Here is a 22,289-nt window from a genome sequence, read left to right on the forward strand (position 1 = left end):
AAAAGACTCAATTTGAATGAAATTAACGGAAAATGTGCATATTGTAGTAAGTGCATTCATTAACCAACCTCTGTAGCAATGCTTTGGTTCCCATCACTTTCCAACAGGTACCTCACCACCTCCAAGTGGTTCTCCTGGGCTGCCATATAAAGTGGAGTGAAGCCATTCTGTAGAAACAATGAATATATTCTAATAACTGTGAATAAAGGTGGACGACGTGTCTCCACTTCCTCCCACTGGTCAAATTAAGCTAAATTATTTTGGATACGGATGCTGCCATGTGGGGAAAAAACTGGTTCTAATACGGAAAGTTTTGGTGCATAAGCCTGTCACCAGAGGGGCCACCAGGAGGCGATCAAGTTGATTTTGGCTTCACATTTGGAAAGCTGTCATGTTGTCAACAAACAGTCTTTGATTTACTCACAAACAGTTTTATATAGATTGATTTGGCTTATTTTCACCGAAATGCTTCTCACCTGTGACTGAGCGTTGACATCCCCTCCTCTCTTCACCAGTATACATGCTACTTCTTTCTGTCCTGCCAAGGAGGCAATATGGAGGGCGGTGTTTCCTTTCTGCAGAGAGAACTAGGATTAAGGCCTCTAGTACATATGTGTGTGGTTAAATCATCTGATGTGAACGTCGTCTTCCTTATTTTGACCATGTGATTGTTTTTATTTTCAGGATGCGTAAGTTACTGACTGTTAATACCAAAGATCACACGGATGTCAAACCAAGGACATGGACAGGCGAGTGACAGATTCCTTGTTAGCTGTTAACTGTCTCTCGCTGATGAACCTGACACATCAGACATCCAGAGTCGAAAAACCAACAACCCTGTCCCCACTGAGGGTTAAAAACCTATTAAAGATGTAATGTGAAGCCACGGTAACCTGTTTCTAAGTTGAAAGAACACATTTTATGTCTTGTTATAAGAATCTCGAGTTAGTTTAAAAAAGGAAAGTATCTAAAATTAAGAATTCTAAAAATGGACATAAGATATTTTGTTGGAACCTCATACGGAACACCAGCAGCCTGACGAATCAGGTTTCTCAGATCAAGTTAGAAGCATTGAATTACACAGCATTTCACAACTGATGCCACGTATTACATCGCTCCTTTCTCTTTTTTTGTCTTTTAGTCTGTGTGTGTGTGTGTGTGTGTGTGTGTGTGTGTGTGTGTGTGTGTGTGTGTGTGTGTGTACCTTGGTGGAGGAGTCAACAGGGGCTCCTCTCTCCAGCAGCTCTTCCACTAAATCTGTGTGTCCCTCCTTCGCTGCCAGGTGCAAAGCATTCAGACCATTCTGAAGAGAAGACATCAGCAGCATCAATCAGAAGAGTTCAATCAAACATATGTGGTTCACTGATTATTGCATCAGTGCACATGGAGGTACATAACAAACATTAACGCCCAGGCCCCAGAGCTTGGGTCAATGCATATACCTGCATTGTACATCACAGGAAGCAGAACAAACAGGGTGTGGACATAATAACAACAAACCAGTAAATCAAAATAGAATATTCCTGCAATAAATGCTTACGAACATAAAATTAATTTCGAGTTATGAGGCAACATTTCAATGTATTCTGTTACATTTTATTAAACATGTATTATGAAAACACTGTTATAAGTGGTAGTGTATCAATATATAACAATATTAGAACCAGGAAGTTTACATATTTAAAAAGGCTGTGAATGTGGAATCAATGCACTGAGGAACAACTTGAACTTAATTCCAATGTTACAAGTTCATAAGACAAATCCAATGCAGGGTGATTTTTTTGCCTAAATGACATATTATAACACCAATATTCAGAGAAGACACTATTATTTAGAAAAGGTAAAGAAAAAAAGGTAATTAGAAACCAGAGTAGTAGCATCGGAAATAGAATAATAATAATAGATTATTATTATCAGAAATGTCTTCGGTCATCAACGTTAATCTCAAATACAGAAAGTGCTACTTCAGTCAGGAAGGTGTGATCAGAACACCTGAGGCCTCTGATCCATCAACCACAGCGACAGGTCATCACAACACAATCTACACAACACAGATGTGAAAATGACATTACAACTACTGGACAAACACGGAGAAGAAATCACCTCATCCTCCTCTTCTTCCATTCTGGGCTGTGTCTCTCTGAAACCCGCCAACTAGGCGAAGTACTTCACCGCAACCTCGTTTTTATCCTTTCTGCTCCTTTTCTCAAACCAGACGTGAGTCTCTCTCTCTCTCTCTCTCTCTCCGTCTTCTTCTTTCCTTCTTGTGCCTCTTTGCTATTCTCTAACTTTTGCTTTTCTGAAGCATAACGATTTCTAAATAAGAGTCCGAGTTGGACGAAGAAGGGATGGAGCGGCAAAGATCACCACAGGTCCTCTGCCTCCTTCCCCTGGAGCTCAACCTTCTGGGTCTCTCTTACCCCCTTTGCAAGTTCCCTCTTGGTTGGCTTAAAGACAGGAACTGTTGATCCGCTAGATGGAGGAACTGCTATGTTGTGAACAACAACTCCCCCCCGACACACACACACACACACAAACACACATTCTCACTCTCACTCTCTGTCTCCGAGTTGCCAAATGCCAAACAGCCAAAGGGGTATCATGTTTCTGCACAGTCATTGAGGGTATGTAGGACATAAATACACACACACACACACACACACACACATACACATATTTTGAAGCTACTGTAAATGTCAGGCTTTCAAAAAGAAAGAAAAAAATAGGTCATTCCTAAGAGTTCAAAGTTTGTGAGTCAGCGTCTGGTCAAGTGATTGCATTTCTCTCTCTCTATATATATAGATATATTATATATCTATATAGATATCGTATACACAAACACACATATATATATATTATATAGATATATAGATATTATATATATAAATATATACACACTAGCTGCAATTAACAACCATTAGGCAGCTCATTCACCATGACTATATTTAACTCTGTCATTTATTATTTAGTCTGTAATTTGTCAGATAATTGATCACTTTCCCGAACCTTCTTCAGATTGCTTGTTAGGTCTTAAAAAAAAGCATAAGACATTGAGCAGCTTTAATTTACAACGACATAAAACATGGCAGCTGGAAACACTAATAACAAATATATTTCAGATACATGAATAACAATCCATTACCAGAGCAAAGTGACAGGTGACAAAAGAAAAAAAAAATCTTCAAGATTTCAAAATATTCAGTAACAGTTTTACTTGATTATTGACTTAAACGATGAATCAATAAAAAAAGTGGTTCTTCATACTCTTTGTTGATGATCAAGGAACTGGTTATTACAATTGTTTAAGCCCTTTCATGAACTTCATCATTATTTTCATAATCCCCATCACTCAGGTCGTGTGAGGAAACACTGAGTTGGAAACGCAATGCTTCTCATGTCTAATAATAATTACCCGTCAGTCAGTGGAACCTCTACTGCAGCACACGAAATGAAACAACTTTCAAACGTGAGATTAAATCCTCTTTGTCGCAGTAAGAGAACAAGCAGGAAGTTGAGTTTCATCTTTACATGTCACCTTTGAGATCACTGACTCAGCAAAAAATTACACAATCTTATTAAAGAGTGTTTCAATCACATTTCTACTGTAGTGTGTTCCAAAAGAAACAATCAGAGAAACACATGTATACACACTCTGTCACACAAACTGAACTGATTTAAATCTCCGTCTCCTCTGAGCTGCAAGGGAAAGCTTCATTTAGCTAATGGACGTACAGCCCAACGCAGTGATCCCTGCATGGCAGCGTGCAGCTCCGCCTGAAACCGCTCCGCCTGAAACCGCTCCGCCCAACGCAGATTAATATCCCTGCGCCTGTGACCACTGACCTTTGTTGTAATCACACGTGGTAATAAAGGGAGCTGGTTTATAGGTCCAGGTGTCAGAGGGGATGAATGTCAAGAGGAAAAACGGGGGAAATAATGTAAATGAGTGCAGATTAAAAAGTAATATCACTCACCATGGATTAACATTTGGGTAGATTAGAGGGGAAGTCCTCTACACTGGAATTAGAACTAATTCTCTCTCACACACACAGAGGTGTATTTTCTACAATTTGTAATTCTAAAAGAAAAAGGTCTAATATTATAAAAAGACAAAAGCATGCTTGCTCCACTGCCTTGAATCTGGGAGATGAAGACACAAATCTGTGAGTCAGAGAAGGATCATCTGTGAGGTTGTCTCTTCATCTTTCCCTGGAGCTACGTTGGACAGCTGACTGTCCTTGGCGTCGGACTCTGGCCCTGACCACCCTGTGGCTGCTTTCTAGGATCAGACTCCTCTGTTATGAGTGAACCAGTGCCGAGGCCAACACTCTGAGTGACGCACCAGCATCTCCCAAGGCCTTGCAGGTTTACAGAATGATTTCATATTAGGATAAAGTTTGTGCATGATATCTGGTGACATAGAAATATATAAATGATATATATATATGTAAGTCGTACATATTAATATCATACTTTAAACCACTGTTATAACTGTGAACGTATGATGTAATTTCCACCCAACTTGTTTTCATTTTAGCCAAGTGATGACAATGCACTGACATACTGGACTAACCCCAGAGATTCAATATGTGCTTGGATAGAACTCAAGTCTCCTTATTGTAAAAGTCAATGCAGATAAGTGAGTTATTATCAAGTCATGTTTGTTGATGCTCTTACCATCAGAGCACTGACTCTGCTGACTGCTGACTGCAGTGTTACACAGTAGATAATGGCTCTGTGGAGTGCTTTGCCACTGACTAGCTTCTGATCCACTCATTAGCTTGAGAGCAATTTTCCTGCAAATAACAGGTAACATAACCCTTTGAATGATCTAAGCTTCCTATCATTGAGCTGTTAGTGGAAACCAGTATCTCCTTGAATTACCATTAAGGTTTAAATGGCACCATATCTGGGGAAATTTACAATTACCGCTGTTAAAATGTTTTTTTTTACTATTCTGCAGTGTGTTTGTAACTGGCAGCATCGTCTGTATGTAAACACACAATAATTATACATTGATCCCAAGTCAGTGAATGCAACCCTGCACATTCACCCTAGCGTTATACTGGGAAAGCTTCCTTCAGTCCACTGGCAGCTTTAAACTGCTCATGACAATGGAGTCACAAACCTGTCACCATGACAACAGGCAGTCTGAACAGCTGATGATGGTGATCCCACACAGTGTCACAGTCTGTCAGATGTCAGAGTCATGCGAACTAATGGTCAAACTACATGCGTGTAAAAGCACATGACTTCTAGAAGTGTATACATGTATGAGGGCAAGCTTGGAAAAGGGCATAAACACACACAGCTTTAGATCATAAGAGCTCCTGACTCCTTACAAAATGACATTTACTCTATTATGGTATTACCATCTCTCTCTCAGACACAATCACACAGGCACACACACACACAGGCACACTCACACACACACACACACTAAGTGATCACATCGCTGGGATTTAAATGTGGAAATGTCACTCGCATGTTCAGTCATCTGACAAGGGCTCAAATGTGATCATCTGACCCCTGACAGATACTATGAAGGGCAGGGATCTCCTGTTGCAGTGGGGAGGGGGCAGCATGTGTGTGTGTGTGTGTGTCCCTCTTGATGCAGAAAATAAAAGTCATGCTGTCCATGAAAACAAATAAGTGGTATGTGTGAGCAGTTGGAAATTCCTGTCTGCCAACCTGGTGTATAAACAGCAACTAGTTTAGGCCAAGGGCAATGACACATCAGAAACTACGAGGCGCTGGCGATGAGCACAGAGTCACGTAGAGAAGTTCTGCATCTTCTTAAATTGTGACTGCTGTAAATCACATGTATCACATGACATAGATGGGCCGGGGGGGGGCTGGCGCAGTGGAATGTGAGGGTGGGGGGGTGGGTGTGAGAGCAGCTGTCAGGGGGGAACCTTCAAGTGCAGCCGAGATTGGAGGCAAGAATGGGAGTGCTGGAGGGAGGGGAGGGGCTGTGATGTTGTGTTAACACATGTTCGTCTGCCACAAACTGTGACACATTAGTGATGATTTATACATAATGTGTAACTTTACGAACTTTCTTGTGTGTGTGGGGATTCGGCTCAGACACAAAGCTACCTGACTGGAGCTGTTACACAATTTCACGGCGACACAATTTTGACACTGTCGCGGTGTTTGAATAGCTCCACAGTGACTGTTCCCAGTATTCAAATAATGAATGCAGTTTACAGACAAAGGCTCTCTGACATCTGGAGGTATGAGCAGCACAGGTTTGCTACATGAAGGAACATAATGCTAATGGTTTACCGTACATTTTCTAAAAGAATAATGTTGATTCTTTGGCACAGGCTCTGGTGGGAGGAGTTTTCTCTTACCTGGTTACAAGTGCTGATATCTACTCCATTTTTCAGGAGTTCAAGGACTTTGTCGATGTTTCCCGCCCGGGCAGCTCGAAGGAAACTGGTGTTACTGTCCGACTAGAGGGATGAGACAGAATGAAGACTAATATTAGAGAAGAGGTATATATTTTCTTTTTGTATCGATTAACTATACCGCTTATTCTTTAAGTATCGCAGAGGATGAAGAGCTAATCCCAGGTGACATTGTGCGAGAAGAACAACTTGTCACAGTCAGATTCGCACCTATTAGAGTCTTCGCACAATTAGAGTCCCAAATTAATCAAACCCCAATCTGCATGAATTTGGACTGTGGGAGAAAGCCGGAGTACCTGGAGAAAAATCATGCAGAAACAGGGAGAACATCCAAACTCCACACAGAAACACTAGACACTGGTACCCCATATATTGATACTACAGTCCTCTGTAGCAGGTTCAACTCTGGCTTGAAGCCCATTCATATTTGGTCTCTTCTGTCAAATAAAGGCAGAAATGGGCCCACCCAACAACTGCACCTCCATGTTAAAAAAATTGTGTTTGTAGTTTTTAATCAGGTTTCAGTTTCATTAGGTTTCAGATCTACTTTCGTTATATCCTCACATGTGGTGTATCTTTTACCCAGCACATACAAACAAAATATCTCCCTTTTGTTATAGCACTCAATAGAGCTTTTGCCATTTCATTATTTTAAAGTTTCTTTAGAGACATGGATGAAGAAGCATGTTTTGGCTAAAATACAGAAGTCAGAACTTCTTCTGTCAATAATTTGTCTGAGCAGACTTTTTTTAAATTAACCACCAGACATCAAGGCTACAACGCACACACACACACACACACACGCAAGCTCTTATGCTGTGTTGCATTAATGCATAATGAATCAGTGAATTTAAAGTTAAAAGTTTCACACTAAACTCCTGGACAATGTTGACCTAGTTCTGTATGTAACAGAAGAAAAACGTCTCGGGGGGCCTCATCCTCTGACCTGGATTCAATTTCATCTTTTAACTCTCCTCAAGACAACCTGAGCCCTCCTCAAAGTATTTACTGTACCATAACTCACAGTGGTAACCATAAATATCCATCCAGCAAAGAATGACAGTTTAGAGTCCAACAGATTTTAGAGATAAAAATAAAATCTGACCGTAAAACAACAGTATGATGAAGAATATTCTTTTCGAGCACATTTTAAATCCACCAAATACCTCAGAGCTGTAAAAGGAGCATGTCTAGAATTTTTACTATTTTAAAATAGAAGAGTCATTTTTATAAAAACTGAGAGCTTAGTGAGACCACAAGCAAATTTAAAAGTTTTATAAAAATGTAACACAACTATTATAACAGTTTTGCATGATTGTTTTTATTTGTATCTGCACAGATGCACTAACAATGTATCTTTTATTCTCTTATTCTTTTTGTGGGGCCATTAAGTGTTAAATGCCCCCAAGAGCTCAAATGAATGCGCATAAAAAACACTGTTTTGTATGAACAACACTCAAAACCCCAAGTTATTCAGTTTATTGTTCCTTCAAACTAAGAAAAGCAGCAAATCCTCACAACTGACAGAATGATAGAAGGGATTTATCGACACTTGTGCTAAAGTAATGACTCAAAGAATTTCAACAGAGGAGAAATGAGTTTATAAGTTTGACTGTGTTGACAAGGATTTAACCTCTTTCTGATGAGGTTAAGACAGAACATGTAAGTCAGACATGTTGCTGCTGACTGGCAGGATCAGCACAAACTCCATGTTGTATGGCTGAGTAGGGCCAAGGGTCAAACACCCTACATGAGACGTCTCCTCACACACACACACACACACACACACACACACACACACACACACACACACACACACACACACACAGTCAGAAAAACACACAAATGCACACACAGACACACGCACACAAACACACACACCACAACATCACCTGCAAAGAAATTATTCTTGAATTATTCTTGGTTGTACCCGGCAGCACATGTAGCAAACTACAAACGTCATCAGAACCTTGTGCCTCCTTTTCCACTTCTTACCAGCGAATCATCAACTTCAGATCCAGAGTCAGCAGATCCGTAGTAGTCAGAGTGTTTGTAGAAACTCCGGTCACTCCCAGTGGTCCTTAACGCTCTATCTGATCCACACGCCTCACACGTTGCTGCATTTCCCATGGTTACTTCCTAAAACTGGGGTCTTTCCTCTCTCACTTTAAGACTGGCTGGTGTTGTACGGTCCAGTAAAGCCCAGTGCTCGTAGTTTCTCACTTTGTGCCCTCGGATAAAAGCCTCTCCAGCTCGCTTCCTGTCGTTTGGCTGCATCAAGCAATCTGACAACCTATCAAATGTGTTCTTGTCTTCGGTCCAAACTTGATTAATGCCACCACAAATCTCACTCACTTCGCTATTACCACCACTACATCCCCTCTCTGTGCACTTTTATCCCTTTGCCCAGCCCAAACTCCTCAGCTTCACATACTTCTGGCTCTGTCTTGGTGCAAGAGCCGAGGCCCAGTCTTTCTCTCTGCTCTGTCCGGGGAAGAACAACTGCCACTATAAACATTTAACCCTTACTGTGTCTCCGCCGTGGCTATTTTTACCTCTTTCCCCATTCTCCATTTTGTCAAGAAGACACCAGTCCCTGCTGAGTGTGTCCAGGGTGGGGTGAACGACAGCTGGGTTCCGGTCTGGAGGGAGAGCGCTTGGCCTGCGGTGCTCTCCAGGAACGCCGGGGCTCATGATGGAGTGATACAAGCAGGAGCCCGGACAAAGTAGTCGGGTCAAATGTCACTAACTTGACAACCTCACACAGATTCCTTGGTTCATCATAAGAGGAATTTGGAGAATGTTAGGTCATGTACCCGTGGGTCGGAATTTTTTATCTGAGCTAATATTCCAAATACTGGTTCATAACTTGTTGACATGCCTCTTTGATGTAAACAATTGACCCTCTGTCATAAACGTAAGCAGACTTGTCATCTGACTGACTGTTGAAACACATCTGAAGACAACTCTGCAGTCAAGTTAAGCTACAATTACAAAGCACTGATTTCACAAATGTTTGCCTCAAGTTTTCTAGTAAATATGTCATTATTATGTGTGAGTATGTGTGTGTGTGTGTGTGTCAGGTTTTGAGTCATTTGTGCTTTCCCGGCTGTCTCATTCATCTCTCCGCCAAGCACACTGCACTACCAGAGATTGGATTGATTGGAAACCAGCTGTAATCTGTGTTCTGTGCAGGATTTGTTTAGATTGTCCTGCAGTCGGTCCTGGGATGAAAGCTACTGGATTATACACTGGACTGTGTCTACGTCCATGCTGACACTGAATGGAGTATTCCAGAGATCTCATCAGCAGCAGCGTTTAAAGACTTTTTTATTCTTTTCAAACCATTGTCAGTATGAAACAACCAAATATACTCACACACTACCACTGGATGAGGATTCCGCCCTAGTTTAATAATTAACTGACATACAACTACAGACTCAACGGTGTGAGGGGTCTGCCTCATGAATACAAGTGACTACAAAGAGCCATTTTGAAGGCTGATTTCCCACAATCTGGCAACCCAAAAGTTTTCAAGGTTTAATGGCTTGAAGCTGATCTGTACAGTGAGTAAACTATTTATTCACCATTATTAGTGCTATTGATAACATGCGTATAGACTAAGTAATTGGTGCTAAAAAAACAAACATGTTTTAAAGGGTTAGATGCTTAAGGCTAAGATTAGATCGGATCACAAAAGATATGTTTTTAGTTATATTCCCTTGAGAAAATAAAAACTCCAAAGAACAAACTATTTCTTTAGCTTTGATAAATATGTGATTTTTTCACATGAGTTTGGCACATAAAAATTCCAATACCACCTACATGTAAAGTCCCACGGAACTTGAGTCCATATCTATCACCCACTTCACCATCATCCATCCTTCTCCTGTTACGCGATAAACCATGTAGGGGGACAACGGGACAGCAGCCGCACCAGCATGTAAGGTCGACCACATACACATCCCATAACCCACACTCACACAAAGTCATAATGGTAGTAAGCACAGCACACAAAACAAATTATGAGTGAATGTGATTTTGTTTTACCAGCCGCTTTCGCTCAGCTCTTTCCCGCTGCCGCCTCCTCCTCTCCCTGGCTTTCTGAAGAGCGGCGTACTCTGGATGTTGCTCGAGGTCTCGAGCTTTCTTCAGGTGGGCTGCAGCGTGAGCCATGACCTCACTTCTCCACCTCTGATTGTCTCAAAGAATTATTTTACAAGGTGCTGAAGTTTTACTTTGTTAAATTAGAAATGTCCTTCCCTGACATGCACCTTAATTCTACTGCTGACTTCAAGTGTTCACCCAAACACTTCAACTAAAAACACAAAATGATATAAAATAAACAAAAACTTGCTAAAGAGGTATTTTAGCTCCAAAGATGATCATCTGGAAACAGACTGGTGACTTGATTATGATTTCCTTTATCCTCTTCTTCCGATTTCTTATCTTGGAGTCACCTCCGCATTAGGCCAGGGAACCGCTACTGGATGCTCATATTCTCACAAAGGTCCACACATCCAACATGAAAGTCACATTCGTGTGTGCAAACATGAAACAGGGCAGGAGATGATGAACAGAAAAAGGATGAGTGAGTGACGAACGTAAGACCCAACCACTCACACACTCAAATACCCACGGGGAACAACCCAGTCCAGATGCACATGAAAACCCCACTCAATGTGAACAGATGTAGCTATAAAGCGTGTGTGTGTGTGTGTGTGTGTGTGTTCTGTTGGTGCTTTTGTGTGGCATGTGCACGTGCATGAATGTGACTGTTAATGAGTGTATGTGAGCTACAGTCACAGGAAGGAGTGTGTTGTGTAAGGGGTTTAGGAGGCTGCATGCCAACAGCCAGTTGACTGCTACAGCTACTGTCTATATACCACTGAGGGACACATGAGGAGAGGGAACCGTTAATGGGGGAGGAGGGGGGAGGATGGGCTGGATTAATAGTTGCGGGCAGGGAGAGCAAACAAGGGAATCAGCTAAATATTTAGTGCAGAATTTTCCAGTGAGATAAATAAGATAAATACGTTTTTTTTCTCATTTTTGTAATGAGGATAAACATGTGCATTTATTCTTTTACTTCTTGATATTACAATTTTTTTTACTTTAGATCACATTCGTGAGCTGGATGGTAATTTCATTCTACTGTGAACTTGTGTCAATGACAATATAGTGAATCTTGATCTCGTGATCTTATACCGTCACAATAAATTTGACAGCTGCTTGCATCATGAACAAAGGACCACTGTGATACACAATTCTTACTTAAGTATGCTTGAGCAATCAATATTAGACCCCGACCACGGGGTGAGAGGTCAAATGGATGGGGGCCTCGGCTTTATGTGTATCCCAAAACACTTTCTTCATTTCTATCTTTTTGCACCAGTTGCTTTCAAGATTTGTTAACAATACCTATATCTATTTTTATATATAAACATGTAAAAATGTAACATAGAGTGGTTTTGGATGGAAAGAGCATTTGTTTATGTAAATGGTGAAGGACGCAATATAGGAGACACTGAGGTGATAAGTATACTGTTGAAATACAAGCAAGTTAATTATGGAATAAATTAAAACAATAAATTATGAAGACAGGGCCGCAGTAAGAAGAGAGGTGAGGAAGAGAAGCATGAGGAAGGAGGGTACAGTCTGTCCTTCTGTGAGAAAGCGGAGAAGACGGGACGCTCCACTTAGTCCAGAGGGGGACCAGCGAGCACAGAACAGTGGCTCCCAATCACCTGCAAGTTACAGGCTTCCCCCTGCGTGGGGAAAAAGTGGGTCGGCCCAAATCTCAACTGCACTGCAGCCTCAGTACTGATGGTGGCTGATGGAATATGATTTGACAGCTTGTGTTTGTGTGTGTGTCTGTGTGTGTTTGTGTGTGTGTGTGTGTGTGTCTCCGCCACCAGCAGACGGATGTCAAGGTCTCTCACTGTCACTGCTGAGAACGGTATGAACTTCACATTTCAGCACCAGGGACAGTGCCACTATCTCACACCTCTATTTCCGTTCACACATTTTGCCTGATCCGTTTCCTTCAGCTCAGTCACAAACAACAACATCAGCATTTTGTCTCTCTACTACTGATAATGAATGCGACAGATCTGCTGAATCACCACACACTGTAATGGTGTCTCTAAAGCGTTCAACCCCGGTGCATTCAGCCTGAGTGCCTCATTCAGTTTCCGGAAGGTCCTGCTGTTTGAAGGAACAAGCCTCTCGGTTCTCTGCTCCTCTAGCACCCTCTACTGGTTACAGAGAGAACATGGAGTTCTCAAGGCAACAGCTACAAATATTGGGTTTAGTTCGGTATAGCGGCGATTACTGTGAATTAAAACTCCTCATCTGACCTTACTTCTTATGATTACTTTAAAATAAAGACATTTAAAACTAAATATAAAAAAATGCATAACATTGTTAAGTATCTTCAACATTTTATCAAGTTTTAAAGGTGTTTTTAGCACTTTTCATTAAAAAAAACTAAACAAAATGTGCGCTACATTGAAAAGCAATAACAGCAGTAACCACAAGGGCCCTAACCCCCACCCACACAAGGTAAGACAATATTAAAGGGAACTGAGGAAACGCAATCGTAAATCTCATAAATCTGAAATGAGGAAACATCTAAGGGAAGTAAAAAAAAATATTCAAGAGTAAAGATAAAATAATAGAATGCTGGACGACATGAAAGAGAGAGATGGATAAATATAAAATAAGAAAAGAGGAATAACCAATATGATAGTAAAGCCGTATACAGTACGGTATATGCATGTCACTCAACAGGCACTGCTTTTATTTTAGGGCAAATAAAACAGCATAAATTTCAGGCTAAAAAGTAGGCTGAAGTTACTGTCCTAAGACAAAATGACCAAAACAGAATCTTGAAATGTCTGCAGGTCTGTATGTTCCACTTTTAGTGCTTGGCAAGACTAAAACACTGAAACCTTTACAAACAATAAAGTGCAAGCAAATCTAAACTTCTACCAACAGCTACTGCATTGTCTGACTTCTTGAGTCTCAGATTTAACTGTTAGTGTATTGATTAGCATGTTAGCTGATCCTGAAACAGTTGTTCTACACTTAGCTGTGTGTGTTCTCAAGCAGTTTGCACTTTGTATCAATACTGTAATATTTTTGTACATCTATGCATCAGCAAAACCTGATCGATGACCCCTGCTGATGCTCTCCATCACCCGTCCAAGGTAATGAGGATTAGAGGAAAACATTAGAAACTGAGGAAGTGTGTGTGTGTATGTGTGCCTCAATTTGGGTTTCAGATTACATCGGGGAGTGGGGTGGGGTGGGGGGGTTGTCCAAAGAGAGTTGATGTGAGTCTCTTGTTTCTTACTGGTTTAGCAGATCTCCCAGATGGGGAGGGGTTAATGGTCTGCTTTCCATTTTATAGATCCAGAAGCTTTTATATGAGCCATTAGGACTCGATGATAGACAGATATGAGAGACGCAGAAATCAGCACATGGATCCCTGCACGTGCCTCTTCATGCACAAACAAACACACACACACACACACACACACACACACACACACACACACACACACACACACACACACACACACTTTTCATGATATTCAAAGATACCAACATCAAGTACACGACCAAGCAAAAGAAGTGTTACTTTCTCAGTCAATTAAAATTAATTGATTGATCTTTAATATGCATTTGACCAGGGGTATCAACGTTTTTCAGGCCAAGGACCCCCAAACTGGTGGAGAGATGGAGCTGGGACCCCCATAGTATAAATATTGTATAAAATTGTGTTTTAGATTGAACTGGGCCTAGTGCCATGTATAAACATAGCTACTCTGTTATTGTGCATTCAATACTAAGCTATTCCAAAAATACACAGGTTCATATATCCATGTTTTATCTTAAACATGTGCAAGGTATAGGAGCTGCAGTGTACGCATTTCTGACTGAAAGATAACGTCTTCTGCTTCTATTTATGCGTTCGCTACAATATGTTGGATGCATGTTAATGTGTATTTAAATACATTTAAATTTGTCTGAAATAAATTGGTTGAAAAAATATATAAAAAATTGTCTATCAACCAAAAATGTTGCGACCCCCCTGCAGTCCCTCCGCGGACCCATTAGGGGTCGCGGACCCCCTGTTGAAGACCTCTTCATTTGAGTGTATAGCAAAGTGTGTTACTTGTTAATGAGCTTAAACAAACACGACCCCTGGCTTGTTTTTTTCTACTCTTCTCTCTCTGCTCATGAAAACCAGCGCCGTGTTTGTTTTGGTCATTATCGGTGTGGTTGTTTTGGTTGTTGCTGTTGTCGTCGTTGCTGTTTATGATCCGTCTGCCTGCTAATGGAGCCACAGTGCTGACTCTCGGAGTTATGCCTGTGATGAGTGTCTAGCAGTGTATAATGCATCTTAATGGAGGAAGGATCTGTCTGTTTTCAGGTGACTCATTTAGAATTGGAGAAGCTCATGCATTTTTCATCAACAACAAGTTTCGACCCCGTCCCAACTGCTCCTCATTCGGGGAAATGCTAGTTTACATTAGAGCTGCTTGGTTTAGGTGATGCATAATGCGTAATGTTAACCTGGCAAGTGAGTAACTGAAAAGTCTTCTTTTGCAGAAATTAAGCAGTAGCCAAGATTCCCTCCTTCTTCACCGACAACAGTGAGAGGCAGATGTAGAAGAGACGACTGGAAGGCTGAAACCAGAGACCCAGAGGCTTTCCATACTTAATACATCTTCCACTGCGATCAACACAAGTGCATCACTGAGTGGGTTCTTCTAAAGGCCGCTAGACGCAGTCCAAAGATGCAGGCGAGCATTGCCAACTTCTCTGCACATCCTTTCTTCCAAAGAAAGCTCAGGCCCCTACAGTTACTTACACTTTGCACTTTACATCATTTCAGACGCTGGCTTCATAATAAAGACAAGTCCAGAGAGGTGAAGCAATATTTTTGTTCAATCTGCACTCAAGACAACAGCAGGAGGTCTGCAGTGCCCACAGGCTCAGAATATGTACACGCACGATTGCAAACACACACACACATACAGACACACACACAAACACTCTCACATCTTTGCCCTTGGGGACATTAACTCTGGACTGCAGCTGAACCCTGCACCACATGACTGTGACATGGGATATAAAAATATTCAATCCAGGTTTAGTGTTAAGATTGATTTTCGCTCCTGAGGGAAAGTTGTGGTTTTGAACTCTTATTTATGAGCAGAGACTGACACTTTATACACAGCAAAACATATTATAAATCAGAGGTAGATCAATTATGTGATATGCCTCCACACTGTGCTTGCACAATCTGTAAGCTGCATATCGATATATATTGAACCTTTGTCATATTGAAAATTATATTGCCATAATTAATGATATTGCAGCCCTATTTTAAAGCACAGATTTCTACGGTATGTTGCACATTGGAGAGGATCTTAATGAGAGCGGTGTGTTTGTAACATGAGTTTCACAGGCTTCACTACAGGAGTGAGCTGTGTCACAGACATGTGATACTAAAAACACAATGAGCAATAAGAACATACGTTTCCATTTTTCAAAAGTCACTGTTTTTCTGCACTCAAATAGATGACATGGCATAATGAACATAGGTTGGGGCAAATATTGGCCATGGCTAAACTGCTAGTGTGTAAACAAAATGTTGCCTCGCTGAGACAAAAAATGATCAAGACCCAGAGTAGAGACAGTAATGGCTCGGCTCACAGATATGATTTAAATGTCAAGTCATATTGCAGCCTTTTTTTACTGCTGAAGAAAGGTCAGAGCTGTAAAATACACAACACACATGGTCTCCCTCTCTTTCTCTTTCTCTCTCTCTCTCTCTCTCTCTCTCTCCCCCTTTCAGTCTTCCAATCACAGTGTCAAATTTAATAGAGAGCGGGCGTTGCAGACGGTTCAGGATCCAGATCAGACCACACCCAAGCACAGGGAGTAACGACACTGAGCCAGGGGTGGGTGAAGTGGTGGGGGTCTGAAATGAGCTGGGAGGGACCAGACTGAGTGCCGATGGGACATATAACCTTCATGTAGTCACAGAGAAAGTCGAGAAGACCACACCCTGCTGGACTAGAAGCAGCAACACGCTCGCACACCCAACACACAGGCGCGCGTCTCAAATGAGTGCATTACATGACGAGCTCCATTCGTCTTTCGGTGTTGCCAGCGTTCTAACAACACTGCCCATTTCCGTACACAGACAAGCAGCAGCCTTACACACAGACACCAGCACCATATTAACAGATTGCTTGCAGGGTTTGCTTTTTGCTCCATTAGGCCCACGGCTTGTTGGGAGAAGAAAAATAGGAGCACTCTCAAAACGATCTCACTGACCAGATATGCAGGGAAAGCCACCCGTTATATCTATAAATTTATTGTCCACTTACTGCAAGTGACAGTGGGTTTACATTAAATTTCATGGGTTTATAAGGTGTTATAAGTTACAACTATTGGGGTGGAGATTTAAAGCCTGCTACCACCATCAATATCCACCTCCTCTGTCTGTCACAGGAGTGTTGATATGAAGCCGACTGCCTAATGGCTGTCCCACTAATTTAGGGCTTTCCCTCTTTTCCTCTTTAAAGTGCTGCCCAAGTCCCTCGGGAACACATGACGTCAGTTAGTCATTCCTGGTAATGAGATGACAGAGAGGCCCCGGGCGCAGTGGGAAATAAACTACCTTATACCAGGGAAACCACAGCAGCATCGTTGATGGGGAATGTCCAATGCACTGGTAAATGGTAAATATCTAAACCATTCAATCTGGTGGATGTGGATACAGGCAGTCATTAGAGAGATTAACGCAACACTAACTTCTCAGCTATGAGACATTCACTTGCCTAATTAAGTAGCTAATCTTGAACTGTGGGTTAGTTAGAAGTTGTGTGAGTTATGAGATTTCTTTCCCCTAAAACCCCAAACTGAGTTTTAAGCACACGGTGTCTGGATACCAGAGAAAATTATATTAACCTAAAAAAAAAAAAAAGATACCATGGATACATGGAAGCAAATGGCCCAAATGGTCATTTCTTAAATCAGATTATTCTCCAGACCACAAAAAGAGCAACCGCCCTCCCTGTTGTGTGCAGTTAGAATACCCATCCATCCACCTAGACCAGTTATCCTTTAAAGGGAAGCGGGGGGGTTAATTGGAGCCATTCCCAGCTGACATTGGGCAAAAAAGGTGGGTACACCACAGCGTACAGCCTGGACTGGACTGGTCACCAAAAAATCACAGGCTAACATACAAAGACATTTACCATCACACCTCCAAATAATTAAGAGTCTCCAATTAACCTAATCCAAATCCGTATATCTGTGGGAGGAATCTGCAACACCTTTAGCGTTGCTTACAGTAAACGTTGGGAGAGGGTATTTCCACTCACTGGATTATCTCATGTAGCGTCAGATGACGAAGCATTTTCTGGCAGAAAGCGACGTCACATATTTCCGGTTGAACGTATAATGAGTAATGAAGCGTGTGACCTACAATTTGCTGCATCACAGTCGTACCAGGGATGCTGTGTGATGCTGTGAGACGCTGTCAGAGGGAGAGAGAGATGTAGCCAGGCAGATAATTGGTCAAACAGACACACGTATAATAAAAGAGTGAGAGAATAACTCAGAGAAGAGGAAACAGATGTGAGTAGTAACCCACCCTGACGTCACCCACTGGGTTTGTGAAATGCTGTTCTTTTTTCAAGCCTGGCGTTGGCCATTCTGACCAGCGCCATCTTGGTTTAGCTGCACCCATTGGAAAGTACCAGCCATCAATCACACGTCCAATACTTTATCGTCTATTTGAATCTACAGGGAACCATCCTTTACCAAGAGGATATCAGGCTGCATTGAAACTAGCAAAATGAGACCACGAACACTTTAGGAAAATATTAACTGGGGTTAAAAATCGAGTGAGAAGTGAGGTAAATTTTTCATATAAAGTCTTGAATATAAACATTTAATTATCAGTCACACTTTACAGTCCTATTTTGGGTTAGAAGCAAACCAGATGAGTTTGAGTTGGTGCACAGGAAACATCTTCAATGTTAGACCTAAGTGTTAAAGAATGAAAGTCCACAGTAAGTATAAAGAATGGCTCTGGGCAAAAAAACAGGCATTACTGTGTTTTTTACAAGGTAACCTGCACTCTGTGTGTGTGTGTGTGTGTGTGTGTGTGTGTGTGCGTGTGTGTTTAAGTGTGAGTGATATGAGCAATGCTATTCTCAACAACATAGCGAAAAGCTTTGATGTGTTTCCCTGTGAGAAATCCTTCACTTATTCAACCCCATCATGATCAGATGCAGCAGAGAGGGTGGGAGAGCTCCAAGAGAGAGAGCACATTTAAAAAAAAAAAAGGTGAGCTAAGCTTCTGAGAAGTCTATTGATCACCGACCACACCCTCCCATCTCTCGCTCTCTTTCTCTCTCTCTGTCTCTGTCTCCCTTTCTCTCTGACGGGAACCCAGTTACAAGGCCATGATGAATAATTAACACCTAAATGCTTCCCAGTGCCCCCAGTGCAAAACACCTGCCCTCTGTACAGCATGAGAAGTATAACATGATTCATCTTAGGACAAGAAGGTTATTTGACATAGCCGTCCTTGCTCAAGTGTGCGTTTTCATAATGTTCCTTTTAAATCATTTGAAATGTAAAATGGCTTTCACATAATTGTTATTCTTAAGTAACTTGTAAATGTTAAATTCAGTTTAAATAATTTTGAATCTCCTTTCTTTGATTTTAGGTGTTGTATTATATATTTTCTGTCCTCTTTGTCCGACTGTTTTGAAAGATGCTCTATAAATCAAGTCTATACAGTAATTATTACATCCTGCTGCTGTGGCCATTTAATGCAGCTAGTTCGTCAACACCAGTCAATTCATGTCAATGCATTATAAACTCTGGCTTGAAGAGTTGTGTCGTCCCCTTTAGACTTTCTCTGAGCTCAGACTGTCGTCTATGTAAGTAAAGCATGACATAACATGAAGAAGATCGTGATGAAGATGACGAGCTGTGACTCATCAAGTGAAGCCATCTGCGCCCTGCTAACATCCACCAGGAGAAGACTGGCCAGTGTGAGATGGTGTCACATATAACTAGGACACCCCAACTAGTCATGAGGTATCACAAGCAGGATGTTGTTTGTAACCAAATATAGGCGAGTGCTGATGCTCTGTTTGGATCTGGGACAGGAATACCAATGCATTTCTCACCACCCTATCACCATTACACTGTATGGAAACCCCTATAGATAACATCTACGGTGACCGTTGCTTGCATGTTGCATCAGAGCTGGTGGAGTTTCATACCTTGTATGGCCACATATGAAGATGAATTTCATGGCATATTATTAATATATCAGTCAAGTCTTCAGATTGAATGTTACAGAACATATGGTTCAGATCAACAGAGAGAACATGACACTCGGGTTATACTGCATTTTCTGTGATTTCAGCTCCAGATGATATTTGATTATGGGGAAAAGCTGCAAGTTCTCAAATATCAGAGGATGGAACCAGGAGACGTTGTTAATGATGCAGATTTGTTTTCTGTTAACTTATTGACGAACGGACTCATCTTCAATCTCAACTCTGACTCTCTGAATTTATGACCGGCCCTTTTTACAATTTTAAGATATTTAACTAATATCTCAACTACTCAACCCATTGATGGACAAATGTATACTTCATGTTGCCTTAATTCATACCAGTGGAAACTGCAGGACTGCAATGAATGTCCAAATAAACATCTGTATACTAACACCAAATGTCCTCTGATAATGTGATGGTCCATAGAAACACACAACAGTGCAGTACCAAGCAGGTATTTCACAAGAGCCAGTGATTATTCCTTAATGGAATTTGGTAACCTTCCATAGAGGTCCTGGAGCGGTTGACTTACGGTCATCCACAGGTCTCTCACTTACAGCCAGGCAAGTGCTCTAACAGCTCTAGTAAATGCAGCTATTGAATGCTGTATGAGTATGTGTGTTTGGGTGTGTGCACTTGTACTGTATGTACATATACATCCCGTGAAACTGCTCCCACAAAGACCCCAACGAATCCTATTTGGCATCATGCGGTGGAAGGCAGATGTAATCATGTGTGGGTGTATGTGGGGCTGCAGCTGTCCAGAGGTAATGCAATGAAGGCCGTGGCTCCATTAAGACTCACTTCCTGCAGAGTCCCATCATACCCCTCCCAGTGGAGAGAAAGAGACAGGCAGACACGGGGGGGGGGGGGGCAGAGGAGACGCAGAGAGAGAGAGGGCGGAAAACTAGAGACGGAAATGCCAAGGGCTGCAGTGAAATCTGACCTCCTGGCACATCAGGACCTCGGTGTTGGGACCAGCGGTGGGGAGGAGGAGCGCAGGGCTGGTGTTGGGGGGGGGGGGGGGGGGGGGGGGGGGAACTCGGGTAAGGAATCAAACCTCCTCTCTCCGGCAGTGAGGAATTGAGACTACCGAGAAGGAAAGATAGAAGACAAACAAAAAGAAAGTGGGGAGAGTGGGGGTTGAATCATGAAGTTCAAGGTAAGAGTAAGAAAAAGGTCAAGTTGCCTTAATTGTCCTAAACACAAGAAATCATCAGATGCAAGACTAGAGCCTTATTCCTTCATTATATTTTGCTGGATTCAGTTTGGGTCTGGAAGTGACTGGCACGTCTCCACTGAAGCCTGGAGGTGCAAAGATTCCCCTGATCGATATCAGACGGCAGTGGACATAAAATCCACTACAGTCCTGGGCTTATCCCTGCTAACTGAGCGGAGAGTATCCACTATTCAACCACTGGGAGGTGGACTGGCACAGTTTGAGGGAGTTAACACATAATGAGACAGTCTCTGTTTTGTTCAGATAGGGGGCGAAAGGAATCGTTTAACACCAGCTTCTAAAAGCCCATCGACGCATGTTCAGTGAGCACAGAGACGTGGACACACAGACACTTGGCTACGATGAAGAAGCTATTTTTCTCCGGGACAATCACACGAGACAGGAATTATTTTTAGACCAGAAAGTAAGAGCCCAGCATCACAGTGTGTCTCTGTCATTTTCTCTTTTTGGTTCACATCTCATTGCTGTACTGAGTTCTATACTCCAGCATTGAGTTTCTTCAGATAGATACATTTGAATCTTTCCTAAACGATTAATTAATTCATGTTTTGCAGCAATTTTTCTTCTGTCAAAAAGCTTCCACAGAATGAGTAACATCCCAACAGAATCGAAGAAAACTGCATTTTTTCAGTTTTTTATGGCATCCAAACATATAAGTGTATGTTTGTGCAGATATTATGAGATGGTGGTAGTCAAATGCCAAAGGAAAACAATGAGGGTAAATGGAAATTCGTGAAGGGGTGTTTCAGGTATTGTTTTAATGGTTTTGAGATGCAAGGTTCTAATCTGTTAACCAGGGGCATTTTGAAAACTATTTGAACATTGTCTTCCAAAGAAAAAAGTAACAAACCTCCACAGCAAGGTCGGTGGATCCTGAGAAATTAGTGTCTCTGGAAAGACACTAGTTAAAAGGTATTTTAAATAAAACCAAATTAAATGGATCCAATTACAAACTCAACAGGCAGTAGATTATGTTGAACCAACCATTTGGACTACAACAGAAACCATTCTATAGAACAATTAGGTGTGTTTTTATATCAACACTGAATGAAATGACTGCATGTGTTGTGAAATGTGATGAGCCTGCATCCTCTGCGACTTATCATCCGACTCTGCAGCTCATTGAAGTCTTCCAGCCTCTCAGCTCACTGATGGAGTTTGACTGCAAACAAACTTTACCTCAGTCCCATTGCTCTCATCAACCTCAACTCAAGAAGGGTTCTGATTGACCCTGCTGTGTTCTACCTT

General features: G+C 41.7%; 1 protein-coding gene across 1 annotated transcript in view; it reads right to left on the reverse strand.

Moving 5' to 3' along the window:
* Positions 1-8,543, reverse strand: part of LOC128437257 (ankyrin-2) — a 55,838-nt gene extending 47,295 nt beyond the window's left edge. The window contains exons 1-5 of the mRNA XM_053419327.1: positions 8,409-8,543; positions 6,357-6,458; positions 1,205-1,303; positions 477-575; positions 69-167 (exon numbers count right to left, since the gene is read on the reverse strand). Coding sequence (XP_053275302.1) covers positions 69-167; positions 477-575; positions 1,205-1,303; positions 6,357-6,458; positions 8,409-8,543 — 534 coding nt within the window. The remainder of the gene's footprint in view (positions 1-68; positions 168-476; positions 576-1,204; positions 1,304-6,356; positions 6,459-8,408) is intronic.
* Between the last annotated feature and the right edge of the window lie 13,746 nt (positions 8,544-22,289).

This window comes from Pleuronectes platessa, chromosome 3 (genome assembly GCF_947347685.1).
Source record: "Pleuronectes platessa chromosome 3, fPlePla1.1, whole genome shotgun sequence".
NCBI lineage: Eukaryota > Metazoa > Chordata > Actinopteri > Pleuronectiformes > Pleuronectidae > Pleuronectes > Pleuronectes platessa.